The following is a 16,742-nucleotide window of genomic DNA, read 5'->3' on the forward strand; positions in this document are numbered from 1 at the left end:
ATCTTGGATTGTTTTTAGAAAGGGAAGCCCAGTCGTGCTAGGAAGAAGGGATTGTGGGTGTGAGTGTGGAGTCTTTTACCATTTAATGAGCACTTTGCTGTGATGCCGTCTCTAGAACGAGCCAAACTGGGCTTAAGTATCCACCTCTTTTATATTTGTGACGTTTCCCATAGTGCCTATCCCTGTAGTGTTCTAAGTGCGTAGAACATGAAAAGTAGCTGGACGTCAACTTGTTTTCTGTCTTTCAGAGAGGAAGTCTGGGAGGTTGATGGAACATGCCTTACTCAATGATGAAAGTGAGTGAGAGACAACTGGAGCTGCTGGAGGGGCAGCTGCACTGGTTGGTGAGGGGAAGGGGGGTGATAGGTAGCCTTCTCTGGTGGAGGCATGGACTGTTCATCCTCCTGGTTACAATAGACTGTTGCAACTCCAGAAAGTACATAATGCCAGAACAGAATTATTTATTTGTATTACTGTAGCCCCTAGGAGCCCCAGTCATGAACCAGGACCCCATTGGGCTAGGTGCTGGGCAAACACAACAGAATGTACAAGAATCTACTTGCTCCCTAAAGATCCCTAAAGATCCGTACCAGCTTTATTTCATGGATTGATGAGGATGGGAGTGTCCTAAGGAAGGGAGATGAGAAAGCTCCGCATAGCTGCCTACCTGCTTCTATCGTTATCTAGCCTTAATATACACAAGGAACATCACTTCCCAGCAGTACCCAAGAACGAAGGGCCGGCTGGAACTGGCTGTGTTCCTGGACTGCTAGCATGTTGATGCTGGCAGCACTTCCTCTGGAGACACTACTTCACTGCTGTGCGCCAGCCCCTTAGCCAGAGTTTTATAGTTCTGTCAGAGACTAGTACTGCAGAAGAGGCAGTGATATTTAAAGGTCTGACAGTCATGGAGGAGGCAGGAAGGCAGATTTTAAAGGCCATTCTGAAATGAGGTGCAGCAGAAGTAGCATGTGCAATCAAGCTCTTAATGTCACTGTAAATGTTTACTGATTCAAGCAGAGGACCTTGCCCATCTGCTCCCACTTCTCACTGCTCTTTAACGGTTTGCTTTCCAGAAGTTCTGAAGGAGATCCAAAGTACACTGGAGGGGGAGAGAAGGTGAGTACCCTGTGACCAGCCTTCCCTTCTCCCTGGTGGGTTGGTAAAGGTGGGGAAAACGGGGAGACTATCCAGCACAATGGCAGATATCGTTGCAATGAAGCACTAGCAACTGATCAAATGTGTGTGTAGAAAACTGGTCCAAAGAGAAACTTTTTCTACACAAGAACCAATTCCCTTGAGTTTTTATGAATAATCCTTTGTCTCTTTCTCTTGGCGAAACAGAAGCGATCACATTTCCATATCCCAAAGGAGCAGGACTCTGAGTACTCGCATACAGGTTCAAATCAACCCACATTAATCTATGGGCAGGCCACATGGGCTTAGTTGGCTGAAGATGGGACTTGGGACAGGAACTCTAGGGATCTAATCCTGGCTCTGCACTGACTGTAACTTGGACATGTATCTTTCTGCTCCAATTCCCTATCTCTACACATAGGCAATAAGTTACCTCATGGGTGCTGGGCTTTAACTCCTGTCCACAGAACACTTTGAGCTGTTCAGGTGAAGGGCTACAGAAGTGCAGATGAATGACTGATGTTACAATTGATGCAAAATACTTTAGTGCTTGGTGGGATGGGAAACCCAGGGTTTCCAAGGATCTGCGGAGAGGATGAGTGACTGCCTGACACACCTGCATGTATCTATCCAGATAGGGTGATTGCATTGCACTGATGGACTTTGCTCCCTTGTCATTGCAGGAGCTATGGAGAGAGAAATTCAAGAAGAATTCACGTAGGACATGGACTAAGTAATGGAGGAGGTAAGTGAAGCCCAGGGTATTTCCAGGCTCTGGTGCAGCAACATGAGGCAAGAAGTGAAGGGTCGGCATTCCTAACAATCTGGTGTTTTATGTTTACATGGCACTCCGGAGTGCGGTGCTCTTCAGCAGTAGCTCTCAACCAGGAGTACATGTACCCCAGGGGGTACACAGAGCTCTTACAGGGGGTACATCAACTCCTCTAGATATTGGCCTAGTTTTATAACCAGTACATAAAAAGCACTAGCAAAGTCAGTACAAACTAAAATTTCATACAGACACTGACTTGTTTATACTACTCTGTATACTATACACTGAAATGTAAGTCCACGATTTATATTCCAGTTGATTTATTTTATAATTATATGGTAGCAATGAGAAAGTCAGCAATTTTTCAATAGTATTGTGCAGTGACACTTGTAAATTTGTCTGATTTTTTGTAAGCAAATAAAGTGAGGTGAAACTTGAGGTACACGTGACAAATCAGACTCCTGGAAGGGAACAGTTGTTTGGAAAGGTTGAGAGTCACTGCTCTACAGATCACCTCATCTGACTGGATGGGAGCCTACTGGCTGTCTGATATGTCTCAGTGTTTGAGCAGCCTGGGTGCCACCTGAACAAACAAGTGCTGCCCCAGTCCTGGATGGAGTGACACAAGCTCCTCCTAAAACCCGTCTTGCATTTTAAGCTGTTGAAATTTGCTGTGGGTTCCTTTGGGGAGAGCTGCTGGCAGAGAAGGGCTCTGGGAGCATTGGGGCATGTAGAACTCCTTTGTATGCCACTCCCCTCTTCCTATCCTCTTCACCTCTTTGTAATAAACCATGAGCAGGCTAAGCTATGGCAGGCCTACACTATAGCATAGCTGCTTGTGCTGCATTCAGCACGGCCAGGGGGAAAAACACCTTACAGGGTATGTACGTCTAGCCTGAGGGATAAACCAACTTGTCTGAAGTGGATGTGCAGGCTGCCTGTCTTCTCTAAGGGAGTGTCTGGCAGCCAGGGCATAAGGCCTGTTACTGGGGTTTCCATAGGGATGTGAGTTGATCTTGTGAGCATTGATGTGAACCCCAGACCAAAGATCAGACTGGGATGAGCTCCACAAACTTTATACCCAATATGTTCCTGAATTGGGAGGGGGTTGGAGGTGTGGAGGAGTTATCTGTCCAGAACGATCCTAATATGGTGCTGCATATTCTTTCCCTAAGCAGAATGATCAGACCTCAGCAAAGCCGCTGTGACATCCTGGCATTGGATTGAGTGCCATAACACTACTGACTGGGAAAGCAGTCCCATGGAGAGGAGGCCTCTACTTCTCCCTGTACAGCAGGAGAGAGAGCTGTGACTCACTCGTGTGTCTGCGTCCCACTCCCCCTCGTGCCTCACCAGAAACCACCTTCTCCTCCTCGAGTCTTGCACGGAGGCCAGAAGCAGACTGCCTGCTCTGAAGCACCACAAGCCTCTGTGTACGTCTTTGTAACTATTTTTAATGTTTGCACAATTATCTCTTTTCTACTGGGCTGGGTTTTAAATTATAAATGTTACTGCCCTGGGTGCAGAGTTTTAATAAACACACTGTTACCTCTGAGTGGTTTAAGATTATTTTTTGTACAATTTTTTAAATTGTAAGGGTGTTTGTTTTAATGGAAACATATTTTTAAAATGTACTTTTTTTTAAGAAAACAAAACAAATGAAATAATATATCTGTCGTTTTAGATCCCTGTGGCTGCTGTAACTGGTATTGGAATGAGGCATTCCAGTTAGGGTTTGTTTGACGGTACTGTTAACTGGTTTTACGGATTTGGGTAGAATCTATTTTTGTAGCTGTTCAGATTAGAGGAAATTTAATCGAACTTGATTTGTGTCTCAACACTACGTTGCTCTTTTTGAAATAAATGAAAACCCTCAATTACCTTTGTTGTCATGGTCTGCTCCAGTATCTGTCACTTCTGCAAAAGCAGGGACTCGTTCCTCTGCACGATAGAAGCAGTGCAGCTTCAGGCATCGGGACTCTCACCAGCATCTGCTGAGAAACTGACATGAAAAGCCAGTGTTGCTAAAGAACCAATTCTAATCAGTGCATGTGTCCGATTAGCGGGAGGAGCTATTAGCCTTCACCTTCACACTTGCCTCCTTTACCTACAGATTGCAGGGGCTTATGAATCCACCCCTAGAAATCTGATCTAGAAGCACTTCTAACACTATCCCATGGTAATTCATAGCATAATTAGAAAATCCTGGGGACCATCCTGTGCTAGTACTAAAAACTAGCTTGGGCACGGGGCGGGGGGGAGGGCGAGGGAAGAGGCTGTACAGTACATCGAACCAGCTGTGAGCCTTACGGAAAAGCTTTGAGTAGGAGAAACCCTTTTGTGAGAAATCTCTCCCTTCCTCTCCATCCCAAATCATGTGTTATCAAGCTAAAATTGATCTCCTGTTTTCATTACTAGTCTGTTTAATCTCTTCCCCACTCCATTTCTGTTGGAGGGTGGGTGTTAGTAAGGAAGAGGTGAATGTGTTGATCTACTGTTCCAAATCTACTCAAAAGACCTATGAAGGAGAAGCTGGACTTGTTTAGACTTCCTGGTACTGGGAGCTGCACAGCACCTGTGTTTGAAGCAGTAACTCAGCTTTTTCAAGTGTGTGTTCTTGTCCACTCGTGTTAGGGGTGTGTGCCTGCCACATGCACCAGTGCCGGAAGTTTTTCCTTCAGTGGTATCCATAGAGGACCAGCTCTGGCACCCTCTGGAGTGGCGTGTGTATGCCACAGTATAAGCGGCATTGCCGGTTCCCCCCACCCTCAGTTCCTTCTTACCAATAGTGATGGTGCTGGAACATCCTTTGCTTTGGCAAACCTCCCTGTCCAGAACTGTTCATTGTGAACTTTTTCTCCTGTAAATAGTTTATTAAAGTTGTTAGTTTCCTTAGTGTGTTACCTAGTTGGACTGCTTGTCCTCTTTCCTCCTTCCCTGAACCTCTATAACTGCGGACCAATAGGTCCTCAGTACTGTGGCTCAGGATTATATCCTCCAGTTTATTTCTGCTCCCTCCCTCCCCGTCCCTCTTCAGGGACCCCTCTCATGAGAGCCTGTTTTGGCAGGCGGTGCAGGCAGGAGCCATGGAGGAAGTCCCTCTACACCACAGGGGCTAGGGGGTTTTCTCCCATTACTTTCAGATCCCAAAGGCGGTATAAGACCCATACTGGACCTGCAAGACCGACAAATATCTCAAGAAGTTGAAGTTCCACATGGTCTCCCTGGCCTCCATCATTCCATCCCTGGACCCAGGAGACTGGTATGCTGCCCTTGACCTGAAGGACTCATATTTCCACATAGAGCTATTTCATGGACACAGACACTTTCTCCATGTCATGGTGGGCTACCAGTTTGTGGGGCTGTCGTTTGGGCTGGCGACAGCACTGACGGTGTTTACCAAATGCATGTCAGTGGTAACAGCTTACCTCAGATGTCACGATGTTCAGATTTATCTGTATCTCGATGACTGGCTGGTCAAGGGCCACTCCAGGTCCCAGGTCCAATGTGATGTCGCAGTACTGGAAGCCACATGCCACCCCTTGGGCCTTTTGATAAATGAGATTAAAATCGGTGTTCGTTCTGGTGCAGAGTACAGAGTTCATCGGAGCCATGCACAACTCCACCTGTGCCAGAGCCTTCCTGCCACAAGACTGAACGTAAGAACGGCCATACTGGGTCAGACCAAAGGTCCATTCAGCCCAGTATCCTGTCTGCCGACAGTGGCCAATGCCATGTGCCCCAGCGGGAGTGAACCTAACAGGTAATGATCAAGTGATCTCTCTCCTGCCATCCATCTCCACCCTCTGACAGAGGCTAGCGACACCATTCCTTACCCATCCTGGCTATTAGTCATTAATGGACTTAACCTCCATGAATTTATCTAGTTCTCTTTTAAACCCTGTTATAGTCCTAGCCTTCACAACCTCCTCAGGCAAGGAGTTCCACAGGTTGACTGTGCGCTGTGTGAAGAACTTTTCAGTTCAATGGTGCCCATTAATTTCATTTGGTGGCCCGTAGTTCTTTAGATTATGGGAACAAGTAAATAACTTTTTCCTTATTCACTTTCTCCACACTACTCATAATTTTATATACCTCTATCATATCCCCACTTAGTCTCCTCTTTTCCAAGCTGAAAAGTCCTAACCTCTTTAATCTCTCCTCATATGGGACCCGTTCCAAACCCCTAATCACTTTTGTTGCCCTTCTCTGAACCTGCCCAATCACTTAGTTTTGTGAGATCTTTTTGAATTTCTTCACAGTCTGCTTTGGTTTTAATTATCTTGAGCAGTTTAGTATTGTCTGCAAACTTTGCCACCTCACTGTTTACCCCTTTCTCCAGATCATTTATGAATAAATTGAATAGGATTGGTCCTGGGACTGACCCTTGGAGAACACCACTAGTTACCCCTCTCTGAATAAACTTACCATGTATTCCTACCCTTTGTTCCCTGTCCATTAACCAGTTCTCAATCTGTGAAAGGATCTTGCCTCTTATCCCATGACAATTTAATTTATGTAAGAGCCTTTGGTGAGGGACCTTGTCAAAGGCTTTCTGGAAATCTAAGTACACTATGTCCACTGGATCCCTCTTGTCCACATGTTTGTTGACCTCTTCAAAAAACCCTAATAGATTAGTAAGACATGATTCCCCTTTACAGAAACCATGTTGACTTTTGACCAACAATTTATGTTCATGTGTCTGACAATTTTATTCTTTACTATTGTTTCAGCTAATTTGCCTGATACTGATGTTAGACTTACCGGTCTGTAATTGCTGGGATCACCTCTAGAGCCCTTTTTAAATATTGGCGTTACATTAGCTATCTTCCAGTCATTGGGTACAGAAGCTGATTTAAAGGACAGGTTACAAACCATAGTTAATAGTTCTGCAATTTCACATTTGAGTTCTTTCAGAGCTCTTGGGTGAATGCCATCTGGTCCCGGTGACTTGTTACTGTTAAGTTTATCAATTAATTCCAAAATCTCCTCTAATGACACTTCAATCTGTGACAATTCCTCAGATTTGTCACCTACAAAGGACGGGTCAGGTTTGGGAATCTCCCTAACATCCTCAGCCATGAAGACTGAAGTAAAGAATTCATTTAGTTTCTCTGCAATGACTTTATCATCTTCAAGTGCTCCTTTTTTATCTCGATAGTCTTAGAGTACCGCTCGACAATCCCTGCCCCTTGGCCTCTGATTTTGGATGCCTCCGATCTCGGCTGTGAGGAGCACCTCAGCAAGATGCAGACCCAAGGGATGTGGTCCCCAGAGAAGCTGGGGTTGCACATAAATGTCAAGGAGCTCAGGGCAGTCCAATTAGTCTTCCTGCCACATCTGACTGGTAGAGTGGTGTGGACGCTGACGGACAACACGGCCTCGATTTTCTACGTCAACAAGCAAGGGGGAGCATGCTCGTTGGCTCTCTGTCAAGAAGCACTCCAACTGTGGGACTTCTGCATCCATCATTTGATTCACCTGGAGGTTGCCCAGCTCCCCGGCGTAAGGAATACGCTGGCAGATCGTCTCAGCAAGACCTTTTTCTCTCACCATGAGTGATCGCTCTATCCGGGGGTGGTCCAGATGGTCTTCCAGAGGTTGGGATGTCCCTGAGTGGACTTGTTCACCACCAGATAGAACAGGAAGTGTCATCAGTTCAGCTCCCTGCAGGGTCTCGGCAAGGGCACCCTCTCTGACCCCTTTCTCCTGCCGTGTTTGGGGGATCTGATGTATGCATTCTCACCAATTACACTGATCAGCAGGGTCCTGTCAAAGGTCAAGAGAGACAGAGCATGAGTCGTCATGATCGCCCCAGCGTGGCCACACCAGCATTGGTTCAGCATGCTGATGGACCTGGCAGTAGCTGCCCTGTGGTTGCTACCCAGTTGCCTAGACCTTTCTTAGGATCACAGCAGTCTCATGCACCCAAACCTCGCCTCTCTCCACCTCACGGCATGGATGTTACGTGGCTGAACCCAGAGGAATGGACCTGCTCTAGTGAGGTACAGCAGGCTCTCCTGGAGAGTAGAAAACCTTCCACTAGAGCAGGGGTCTCAAACTCAATTTACCTTAGGGCCAGCCCCAGTCCTCTGGGAAGGAGTTTGGGGATGGGGGTATGTGGGGATGGGGTGCAGGCTCTGGGAGGGGGTCGCTGGATGCAATGCTTACCTGGGGCTCCAAGGCCGGGGGGCTCCATGGGCCGCTGCCCCCAGGCACCGCCCCTGCAGCTTCCCATTGGCCGCAGGGGCGCTCAGGGGGTGGGCAGATTGTGGAGGCACAGCCCCCCTGTCCCGGGCCCCCAGGGAAGGACCGGCAGCCAGTGGAGCGAGCAGGCAGACGCCACTCAGCTCCGCTGGGCCCCCTGCGGGGGGGAGCACCTGGGGGGAGCAGGTGGGGCCAAGGGAGAGAGCCAGCCTCATTGGAGGCTGGAGCCCCGTGGGCCACATTGGGGAGGTTTGCAGGCCGCAGATGGCCTGCGGGTGCGAGTTTGAGACCCTGCACTAGAGCAACTTGCCTGGCGAAGTGGACGAGGTTCTCCCACTGGGCAGCAGAACGTAGCATCTCCCCGATGCGTTCATCCCTGCAGTCCATCCTAGACGATCTGCCCCACCTGAAGAACCAGGGCTTAGCTCTCTCTTCCATCAAGGTTCATCTAGTGGCCATCTTGGCCTGTCACTCACGTATCATGGGAAAATCGGTGTTCTTGCATGAGATGTCTGTCAGCTTCCTGAAGGGCCTCAAGAGTCTTTTCCCACCGGTTTGGAACCCGGTCCCACAATGGGACCTCAGTCTGGTCCTCGCCCAGACTTACAGGCCCATCCTTTGAGCCTATGGGCTCTTGTTCCCTTTCTTACTTGTCATGGAAAGTCGCCTTCCTTGTAGCAATTACATTGGCAAGGCAAGTGTTAGCTGAAAGCCTGGACCTTGGAGCCGCCATATACCATGTTCTACAAGGACAAGGTACAGCTGCAACCCCATCCGACCTTCCAGCCGAAGGTGGTGTCCTCTTTCCACGTCAACCAGGACATCTTTCGCCCAGTATTGTCCCAAACCGCACTCAACTGCTGAGGAGAGGCTGCTGCACACCCTGGATGTTTGGCGTGCCTTGGTGTTCTATCTGGATCGTACCAAGCCCTTCTGCAGGTCAACCTAGCTCTTCATTGGGACAGCAGATAGGATGAAGGGTCTTTCGGTGTCCTCTCAAAGGATCGCCAACTGGATTATCTCCTGCGTCCGGACCTGTTACGAGCAGGCATGGGTCCAGCCGTCACCTATTGTGAAGTCCCACTCAACTAGATCTCAAGCGTCCTTGGCGGCCTTCCTGGCACACGTCCCCTATTCAGGACATTTTGCAGGGCTGCGACACGGTCATCAGTGCACACGTTCACAGGCCACTACGCCATCACCCAGCAGGCCAGAGATGATTCTGGGTTCGGCATAGCTGTGTTAGTCTTCACATCCATGAACTCCTTCCCGCCTCTGGTGGCACTGCTTGGGGGTCACCTTGTTATATCAATAAAATAAAAACCAGCAGGATCTTATTAAAGGGAAAAAGGCAAAATACCACATTTATTGTGAATACAGAAAGAATAATAGTAAGCAGTTAGTTATAGTTATAACATTCCATTCAATCATATTTATTCACACATTCATTCTCACAGACACACACACACACGCACACAGGTTCTGCAAGGTTGTTATCATAGTTACCAGCCTTAGAGTTGCTCATGCCAAGCCACTGGCCAGGTGGCCTGGACATGAGGAGGGAGCAGGGCCTTGTCAGATGCTCATCTGATGCTCCTGGAAGTTGGTTTGCAGAATCGGACCCCAAAGTTCTCACTTTTTAGAGTCTATTTTTATAGGAATTTCTTCCTATGCCAGTCTATGGGAATTGCTGCTTCATGCTGTTGCTGAATCAATCAGCAGATAACATCTTGGAGCCGTCAGGAATGTGCTATCTTGTTCTTTGGTTCTCCCATTCTTGAGGCTGTTGGGTGGATTCCAGTCTGCCCCCTGGGGGGGGGGCGGTCCTCTGGTTATTTCCACTTGACGCCTTCTTCAGCCGATGGACACTGGATTCTTAGGCTGGCACCTCCCTGATCATTCAGTTATTATCCACACCAAGCATCCATCCACATACATCCTCTATCTCTATTTTAATCACAATTGTTAATACAACAAAAGGGCGGGGAGTCTCTGGGTGCTGTTTCTGGTGTTAGAGTATTGCTTTGAGTCTCTCTCTCTGTGAATTGCTTTGAGAACAGACTCTGTCTTAGAATGTACTAACACAATTAGCTTGCAAGTTTCACACATAGAGGGAGAGAAACAGTACCAAAAACCAAGAGACCTCCTAATTAGTAATACCCTGGAATTTAAACTATGGGGAATCAAACTCATTTGTGATTTTAATACAGAACTTCTTTAATATGATCCAACAACCTAATGTGAATGGACATGAACAAGCACTTGAAGTAGAAAAGACAGTTACCTTTTTCTGGAAACTGGCATTCTTCGAGATGTGTTGCTCATGTCCATTCCATGACACGCTCTCCTTCCCCACTGTCGGAGTTTCTGGCAAGAAGGAACTGAGGGTGGGGGGAGCCGGCAGCGTCCCTAATACCGCAGCATATGCACGCCACTCCACAGGGCACCAGAGCCAGTCCCCTATGGATACCACTGACGGAAAAACTTCCAGTACGGGTGCATGTGGCAGGCATACCCACCTCTAACATGAATGGACATGAGCAACACCTCTCTAAGAACACCAGTTACGAAAAAGGTAACACTTTTTTCCACCCATGTGTCTGGCTTGCAGTGCTAATATATTATGTGCAAGCACTCCTTAGCCCTGCTGCTCTGGGGCTCTTGCTGTAGTATTTGATAGGGAAAGTGGTCAGTAATTACTAGCTAATGTAGAACCAGTTACTACAAGCTCTGATTGGATGCAGCCCATTTCTATGCAGTCATGGCTCCTGGATTTTGTTTATAGAGCTGCTGCGTTCTTGGCTTATGAGTCAGCATGTGGAGACTTACACTGATTTCTGTCACAGATGAAGTAAGACTCTTTGGATGACACATAGTGAATGGTGAGATGGTTATTGTGTTGGTTGAGGTTTGACATATTATAGACCGTTCATTCTGAACTCTTAACCCCAACTGCTTACTACAGTGAAAGTGGCATCAACTGCCAATTTTTGCCCCGCAAACCTCATTCTTTCCCCCTACCCCCTTAAGAAAAATCCCCAGCCCTCCCCTCTACAAAGCAGCTGCATTTAGCCTTCCAGGTGCAAGGACAAATGGTGAATTTATTAGCCTTGCAGGGACAGATGTTTGAGATGGGAAATTTTGAACTTTCTTTACGGTAATAAATTTAGAGCCCCTGTCAAATGGTTTCATAATCCATCAGCTTCCACTGCAAGAGAGGAAGGTCTGTTTGCCTGCATTGCATTTGCTATAAGTGCATTAGAGAAATGAATAAGAGCTCAGTGATGCAAGATTCCACCCACTCTTTCCCCAACTGCATGCGTATGGCTGAGCGTAGGAGGATAAATGGCAAATAACTCCACTGTGTTCTTCTCTGGTAAATTTGGCATGCTCCCAAAAGGACACCAACTCAGATCACATCTGTCTGAAAGCTTTTTTTCTTATTAATCTGCCCCGTAACTCCTTTATGGTGGACTTTATCTGGCAATGTTTTGTACCTAATCAGTGTCACTTTCATGTTGGGTCTGTTTCACTTCCTTGTCTGGGTACTAGTCAGCTGAGAAACTGTACAGGTGCTTCCCCAGCCATTCCAGAGATGGGTTAGCACAGCAGTAGCTGCTACGGGTCTGCACTGAAGTCCTCTGCTGGTTTAGGCAGAGAAAATTGATGTCATTTAATATTTCTAAATGTGAAGTGTCTTGCTAACGGTTCTGGGGAATGTCTGGCTGGGGGAAGAAGGAGATTGTATCCCAACTGATCTCCCCATGGCTCGCCAGAAAACGCTGCACCCAGCCATGGAGGGGAGCAGAGGGAGAAGTTTGATGGGACCCCTGCACCAGCTAGGAAAAGGAGCAGCCAGGATGGTGTCCCCCTCCCTGTAGGTTTTGGGCAGAGCTCCAACCGTGAGTTATACGAGCTGGGGAGGAAAGCTGAACCCTGCTGGGCTGTGAGAGACCAGGGCCTTTCCCCTTACCTCCCCCACCATCCCTCCTGGGATAGTGCTGGAAGCCTGAGCAAGGGGACTGGGCCACAGAACAGGGTAAATGGCCTCTCAGGTCTCTTTGCTCCCCCAGAGCAAGGGCGAGAGCTGCTTTGTTCCCCAAGACTAACTCCAAGGGTAGGGTGACTAGACAGCAAGTGTGCAAAATCGGGGGGGGTAATAGGAGCCTATATAAGAAAAAGACCCCAAAATCAGGACATCTGGTCATCCTATCCAAGGGCAGCCTTGCAGCTCATTCCCTGCAGGAGAGGAGCTGCTGGTAAAGGAAGAGAGCAGCATGGATGCCTGCATTCCAGACCACCCTGGGGGCTGCTGCTGTCTGGCCCAGGCCTGCTCTCTTGCTTGTGATTCCAGCAGACGAGGATGAGAGCGCTATGCAATAACGTGGCATTAGGGCATAGCATAGTTAGCCATAAGGAATTTTCCTTCGACTGATCCTAGCTGTTGCCTGTTCACTGAAAGTGTATAAAAAAACTGTCTACTGCCCCTGTGGTATTGTCTAACAAGGCCCAACTCTGAGCTGGTTCTAACTCAGCAACTATATCACTTCTGTTGCTATTGCTGTACCAGCCAGAGGCTATGATTGAAAATGGGGGGCTGTGTTGCTTCTCCAGGGCACCCAGAGCTGAGTGTCACTTTGGCAATGTCTACGCTTACAAGCTTACAGCAGTACAGCTGTACCAGCCCTCATATAGCTGCGTTATGCCGATGGGTGAGAGCTCTCCCATTGACCTAATAAAACCAGCTCAATGAGCAGTGGTAGCTATGTCCGCAGGAGAGCGTCTCCCGCCAGCATAGCCCTGTACATATGAGCGTGTATGCTGGCAAAATCTGTATTGCTCAGGGGCGTAGTTTTTTTTCACACCCTGAAGGACAAAAGTTTTGCTGACATAAGTTCTAGTGTAGATGTGGCCTTAGTTGCGACCTGATTCCAGCATGAGGAAATCTGTTCCCTCCCTAACACCACCAGCCAGTCAGCCACCCACTCTCCTCTGGGCTACACCAACCCTGCCTTTGCCCTGAAGTTTGCAGAGAGATGGACTCCGGCCCCAAGTCCCTTCCAAGTGTCTCCCTGTGGTGTCCAGCCCCTGATCACTAGATACTCTCAGAAATTCCAGATCTTGTTCTCAGAGGAACCGTGTCTCCCGGTTTTATCTTAGCCCACCACTCCTGTATCTCACACAGCACTAGAGTTCAATTATAATAAAACAACAAAATTATTTTAGAACAAGTAAAGATTCAAAAAGAAATGAGTGATTGGAAACAAATGATTACACACAAACCAATTATAAAGCACAAAGGCAGGCCTATGCTTGTTAATGTTACATTTCCTAGCTGATCAAGTAGATTCTTATCCCACAGAGTTCAGTCTTTTGCAGGGTTTGCTGGTCTTTCATGAAGCACCCCTGTTCATCAAAATACCTCTTCAGTAAATGGATGCAGTGTGTCTTTCTCCACCCTGTGATATGCTGAATCAGTCTTCTGTCTTTATTCACAGACAGGCACACCCTTTGCTGTCCTATCTTTCTTTTTTACTTCCAAGTGGTTTCGATGTTTGTTGTTTGTGTTTGATGGTTTTCTATTGACTTTTCTGGAGTGGTGCAAAGTGGAGCCATATGTTACATAATTGTTAGCCAGGGAGGGGTGACAGCTTCTTCCCACTTGAATGAGCCATCATCTAGCCACATCATTCTCTGGTGACTCACTTTCACTTCAAGACCTTAAAGGCATGATTTTCAATATTAACTTATTCCTTAGGTATTGCCCATACACCCATCTTGCAGTGATTGAGTATTGATAAGTTACAGGCTTTCAGCAGAGAACTTACAGGTTACCCTTTATGGACAAAAACACCATGAAAGCAATGTGTTAGGTGTGGTGAGTTTGTCAGGTCTGAGGTGGGAGTTGCTTGGGAAGAACAGTGACCCCTTTTGCCAGTTAGCACCAAGGGGCCTCTGTGTCACAGTGCTCCCCTGACTTTGATACAGTGGAGTCAGCCGCTGGCTATTCTACAAGCGTTGGTTCTGGACTCCTTCCTGGGCAAGGCACCTGTTTTCTTTCTCTTGACATGCAGAGTTTCCATATTAGGCTCCTGTAGTGCTATTCTGCAGCATAACTGGCCAGAGTTTGTACTACTTGTGCTCTGTAACCATACTAATGGAGAGTGATCTGTCACAAGGCCCTCATTGTACTAGGGGCTGGACGTAGAAGGCAAGGTCTCTGCCCTGAGCAGCTTACAGTTGCATGTGGTCACATGCATCCCTTGGTATAATGCTCACACCCAGGAGGCTCTGCTGCTGACAGATCTGCTGTGGGGGCCTGTGAGTATGACCGCAATCTGCCAGCCTTCTACGGCTATGTTCCATAGCTGCGCTCTGATTTCAGAAAGGGCAGTCACACCACATGCCTCCGTTCCTCCTACTGCCTCTAAAGAAATAGTGAATGCGTTCCTCGTGGTCTCTTCCCACTCCCACCCACAGCTTGTTTGTAATATCAACAGCTTGTGACACATTAAGCACCACGGGTGTTTGCACAGCTAATAGTTGTGGGTGGTGTTTGTGCATAGGCTGCTGCTTTCATATGGCCACTTAAAAGTAAAACACAATTAAAGGTTGATGTTCAAGTTTGTCATCCACTTGGTGGCTTTCAGTGACATGGAATGAATCAAGGCTGTCCCTCTGCAGAAGGGTTTTAGAGGACAGTGTTTCACTAGTGTTCCATGGTTTGAGTGTCTTCTCCACGTTCGTATATTGGGCTGCCCTTCAGTTTTCATTTGTGCAGTGTGTAACTGCAATGCCTGTGTAAGGTTCTGATACAGTTCCCTGTGATCCATAGCTTACGTGGCAGGGTGAAGCCGGGTGGTCAGTCTGTAGGATATGCAATCAGATCTTGACCCCACTGTTTTCTCAGAGCCTCTCTCACTTGTCTTTTGGGGACAATCCCGAGGTTTTGCGAGCTTTGGCCAAAGGACATGGGGTTCCTGGACTTAAGACAGCATCTCCAGGGGTGGAGGGAGGGAGTTTGGAGATCTTCATAGATGGGCAACTGTGGGTTTGTTATTGTGCAGCCGTATTCTCATATGTGCATGAGAGGAAGATGGCAAGCTTCATGCAGTGCATCCTGTTAATGGCTTTGGCTCAACCAATGCCATCACCATGGATACAGACGGCCAATCAATGGCCTTGCAGTCTAAAAAGCAACTCAAGTGACCGTCTCCAATGAAATGGCCTTGTGCAGACCAAACATCGACAGAGAAACATAAAATGTGCATAGGCTGAGACCTCCATAAAGTGAGGTCAATGCTGAGAGTGCCCAGTGAATAAGACTTGGCATATCCTCATGCTTCTAGCCTACAGTGCTCTGATGGGAGCCTCTCTGGTACTCAGCAATTGTTCAGTCCCTGAATGCCCTCTCCCTGCCAAGTCTCAGCTTCTGTCAGCACTGGCACTGGGCAGTGCTTTTGGAAAGGAGATCAACACTTTCTTAAGACTATGTATCCAAGCCTGACTAGAGGGCTGGGTTTGTCCTGAGTCTCCCTCTACTGCACAGCCCAGTCCATTTCTGTATGAACCAGGTGAGTTAAGTAAGTACTGCAGCCCCCTCTGGGAGTTAGATAACAGCCTATGTTCACTGCTCATTACTCTACCTATGTTGCAGGGAGGTGGCGGGCCTAAGCCTGCCCAAAACTAAAGGCCTCCTCAGCTGAGGCAGAGGGGACCAGTGACCTCCCAAGCCACAATAAACAGGGTCTGGAGTGAAGGTCAAAGGGAAACAATCAGGGAACCAGAAGGGGACACCGAGCCCCTTGCTCCTCAAATGTGTCCAAGGAGTCAGTGGACACCACCCAGAGGAACTCTGCTTGGAGCAAGGGATTGGAAATAGGCCCCACAGTTGCAGAGCATCCCGCCCCCATCCGGCTTCCTCCTCTTGGAGTGATGGATGGCCATCCTGGCCAGCACCAGGAGGAGGCTGATGATGTCTTGCAACTTTGTGGGGCCATGGATGGGGTGTGCATCAATGAGGTGCTGCAGGGAGAAGTGCAGCCAGCATCTCTTACTGAGTACAAGGTTCTAGAGGAGTTGGGAGAGGGGCTGAAGTCTGACACACCCTATGTAGATGTGTGCCAGGGTCTCCCTCATTGCAGAAAGGATAGTTGTCGGGGGAGTTCATGACTTGTGCTAGGTACACGCCTGTGCTCACTGCTCCTTAGATGAATTGCCAGCTAAGAACCCTGGTGGGCTGTGGAGCCAGCGTACACTACACAATCATTACTTCAGCTCAGATAGCAGAGGTATCATTTCCAATGCTGGAGGTGCTGGGTCCAAAACCGGCTGCTGATCCTATGCCGGTGGCCATTTCATGCGCCCTCTCGGCCACAAACCATCTCTGGGACTGACTCCTGCTTCTAAGGTGGGATGTGCTTTTCCCTGCTTGTTCTCCCCTCAGGCCAGCCACTGCAATGTGACTGGCATCAGGGTGAACAGCCTGAGCAAACTTAACCAGGTCACAACCAGGGACCACCTGATCAGTGGTGTCTTCACCAGTGCTGTGGAGGTATACGAGGGCTCACCCAGACAAGAGATGCAGAGCTTAGTGACTGATATCCAGAATATCTGCCTAGGGCTG

General features: G+C 48.1%; 1 protein-coding gene across 5 annotated transcripts in view; it reads left to right on the plus strand.

The window, feature by feature from the left end:
• LLGL2 (LLGL scribble cell polarity complex component 2) overlaps positions 1–3,854 on the plus strand; it is a 65,714-nt gene extending 61,860 nt beyond the window's left edge. Inside the window, exons 23-28 of one of the 5 annotated variants that reach the window (XR_013347867.1) lie at positions 249–296; positions 1,077–1,119; positions 1,345–1,399; positions 1,821–1,882; positions 3,085–3,342; positions 3,594–3,854. Coding sequence is in view for 4 of the 5 variants with exons in the window: in XM_077833171.1 (XP_077689297.1) it covers positions 249–296; positions 1,077–1,119; positions 1,345–1,399; positions 1,821–1,874 (200 nt within the window). In the remaining variant the exon portion in view is untranslated. Of the gene's footprint in view, positions 1–248; positions 297–1,076; positions 1,120–1,344; positions 1,400–1,820; positions 1,883–3,084 lie in introns of all 5 variants that reach the window. The other 4 variants (XM_077833171.1, XM_077833172.1, XM_077833173.1 and 1 more) reach the window with 4 other exon arrangements.
• Positions 3,855–16,742: the final 12,888 nt, after the last annotated feature.

Source organism: Eretmochelys imbricata, chromosome 14 (genome assembly GCF_965152235.1).
Source record: "Eretmochelys imbricata isolate rEreImb1 chromosome 14, rEreImb1.hap1, whole genome shotgun sequence".
In the NCBI taxonomy this organism is placed as follows: domain Eukaryota; kingdom Metazoa; phylum Chordata; order Testudines; family Cheloniidae; genus Eretmochelys; species Eretmochelys imbricata.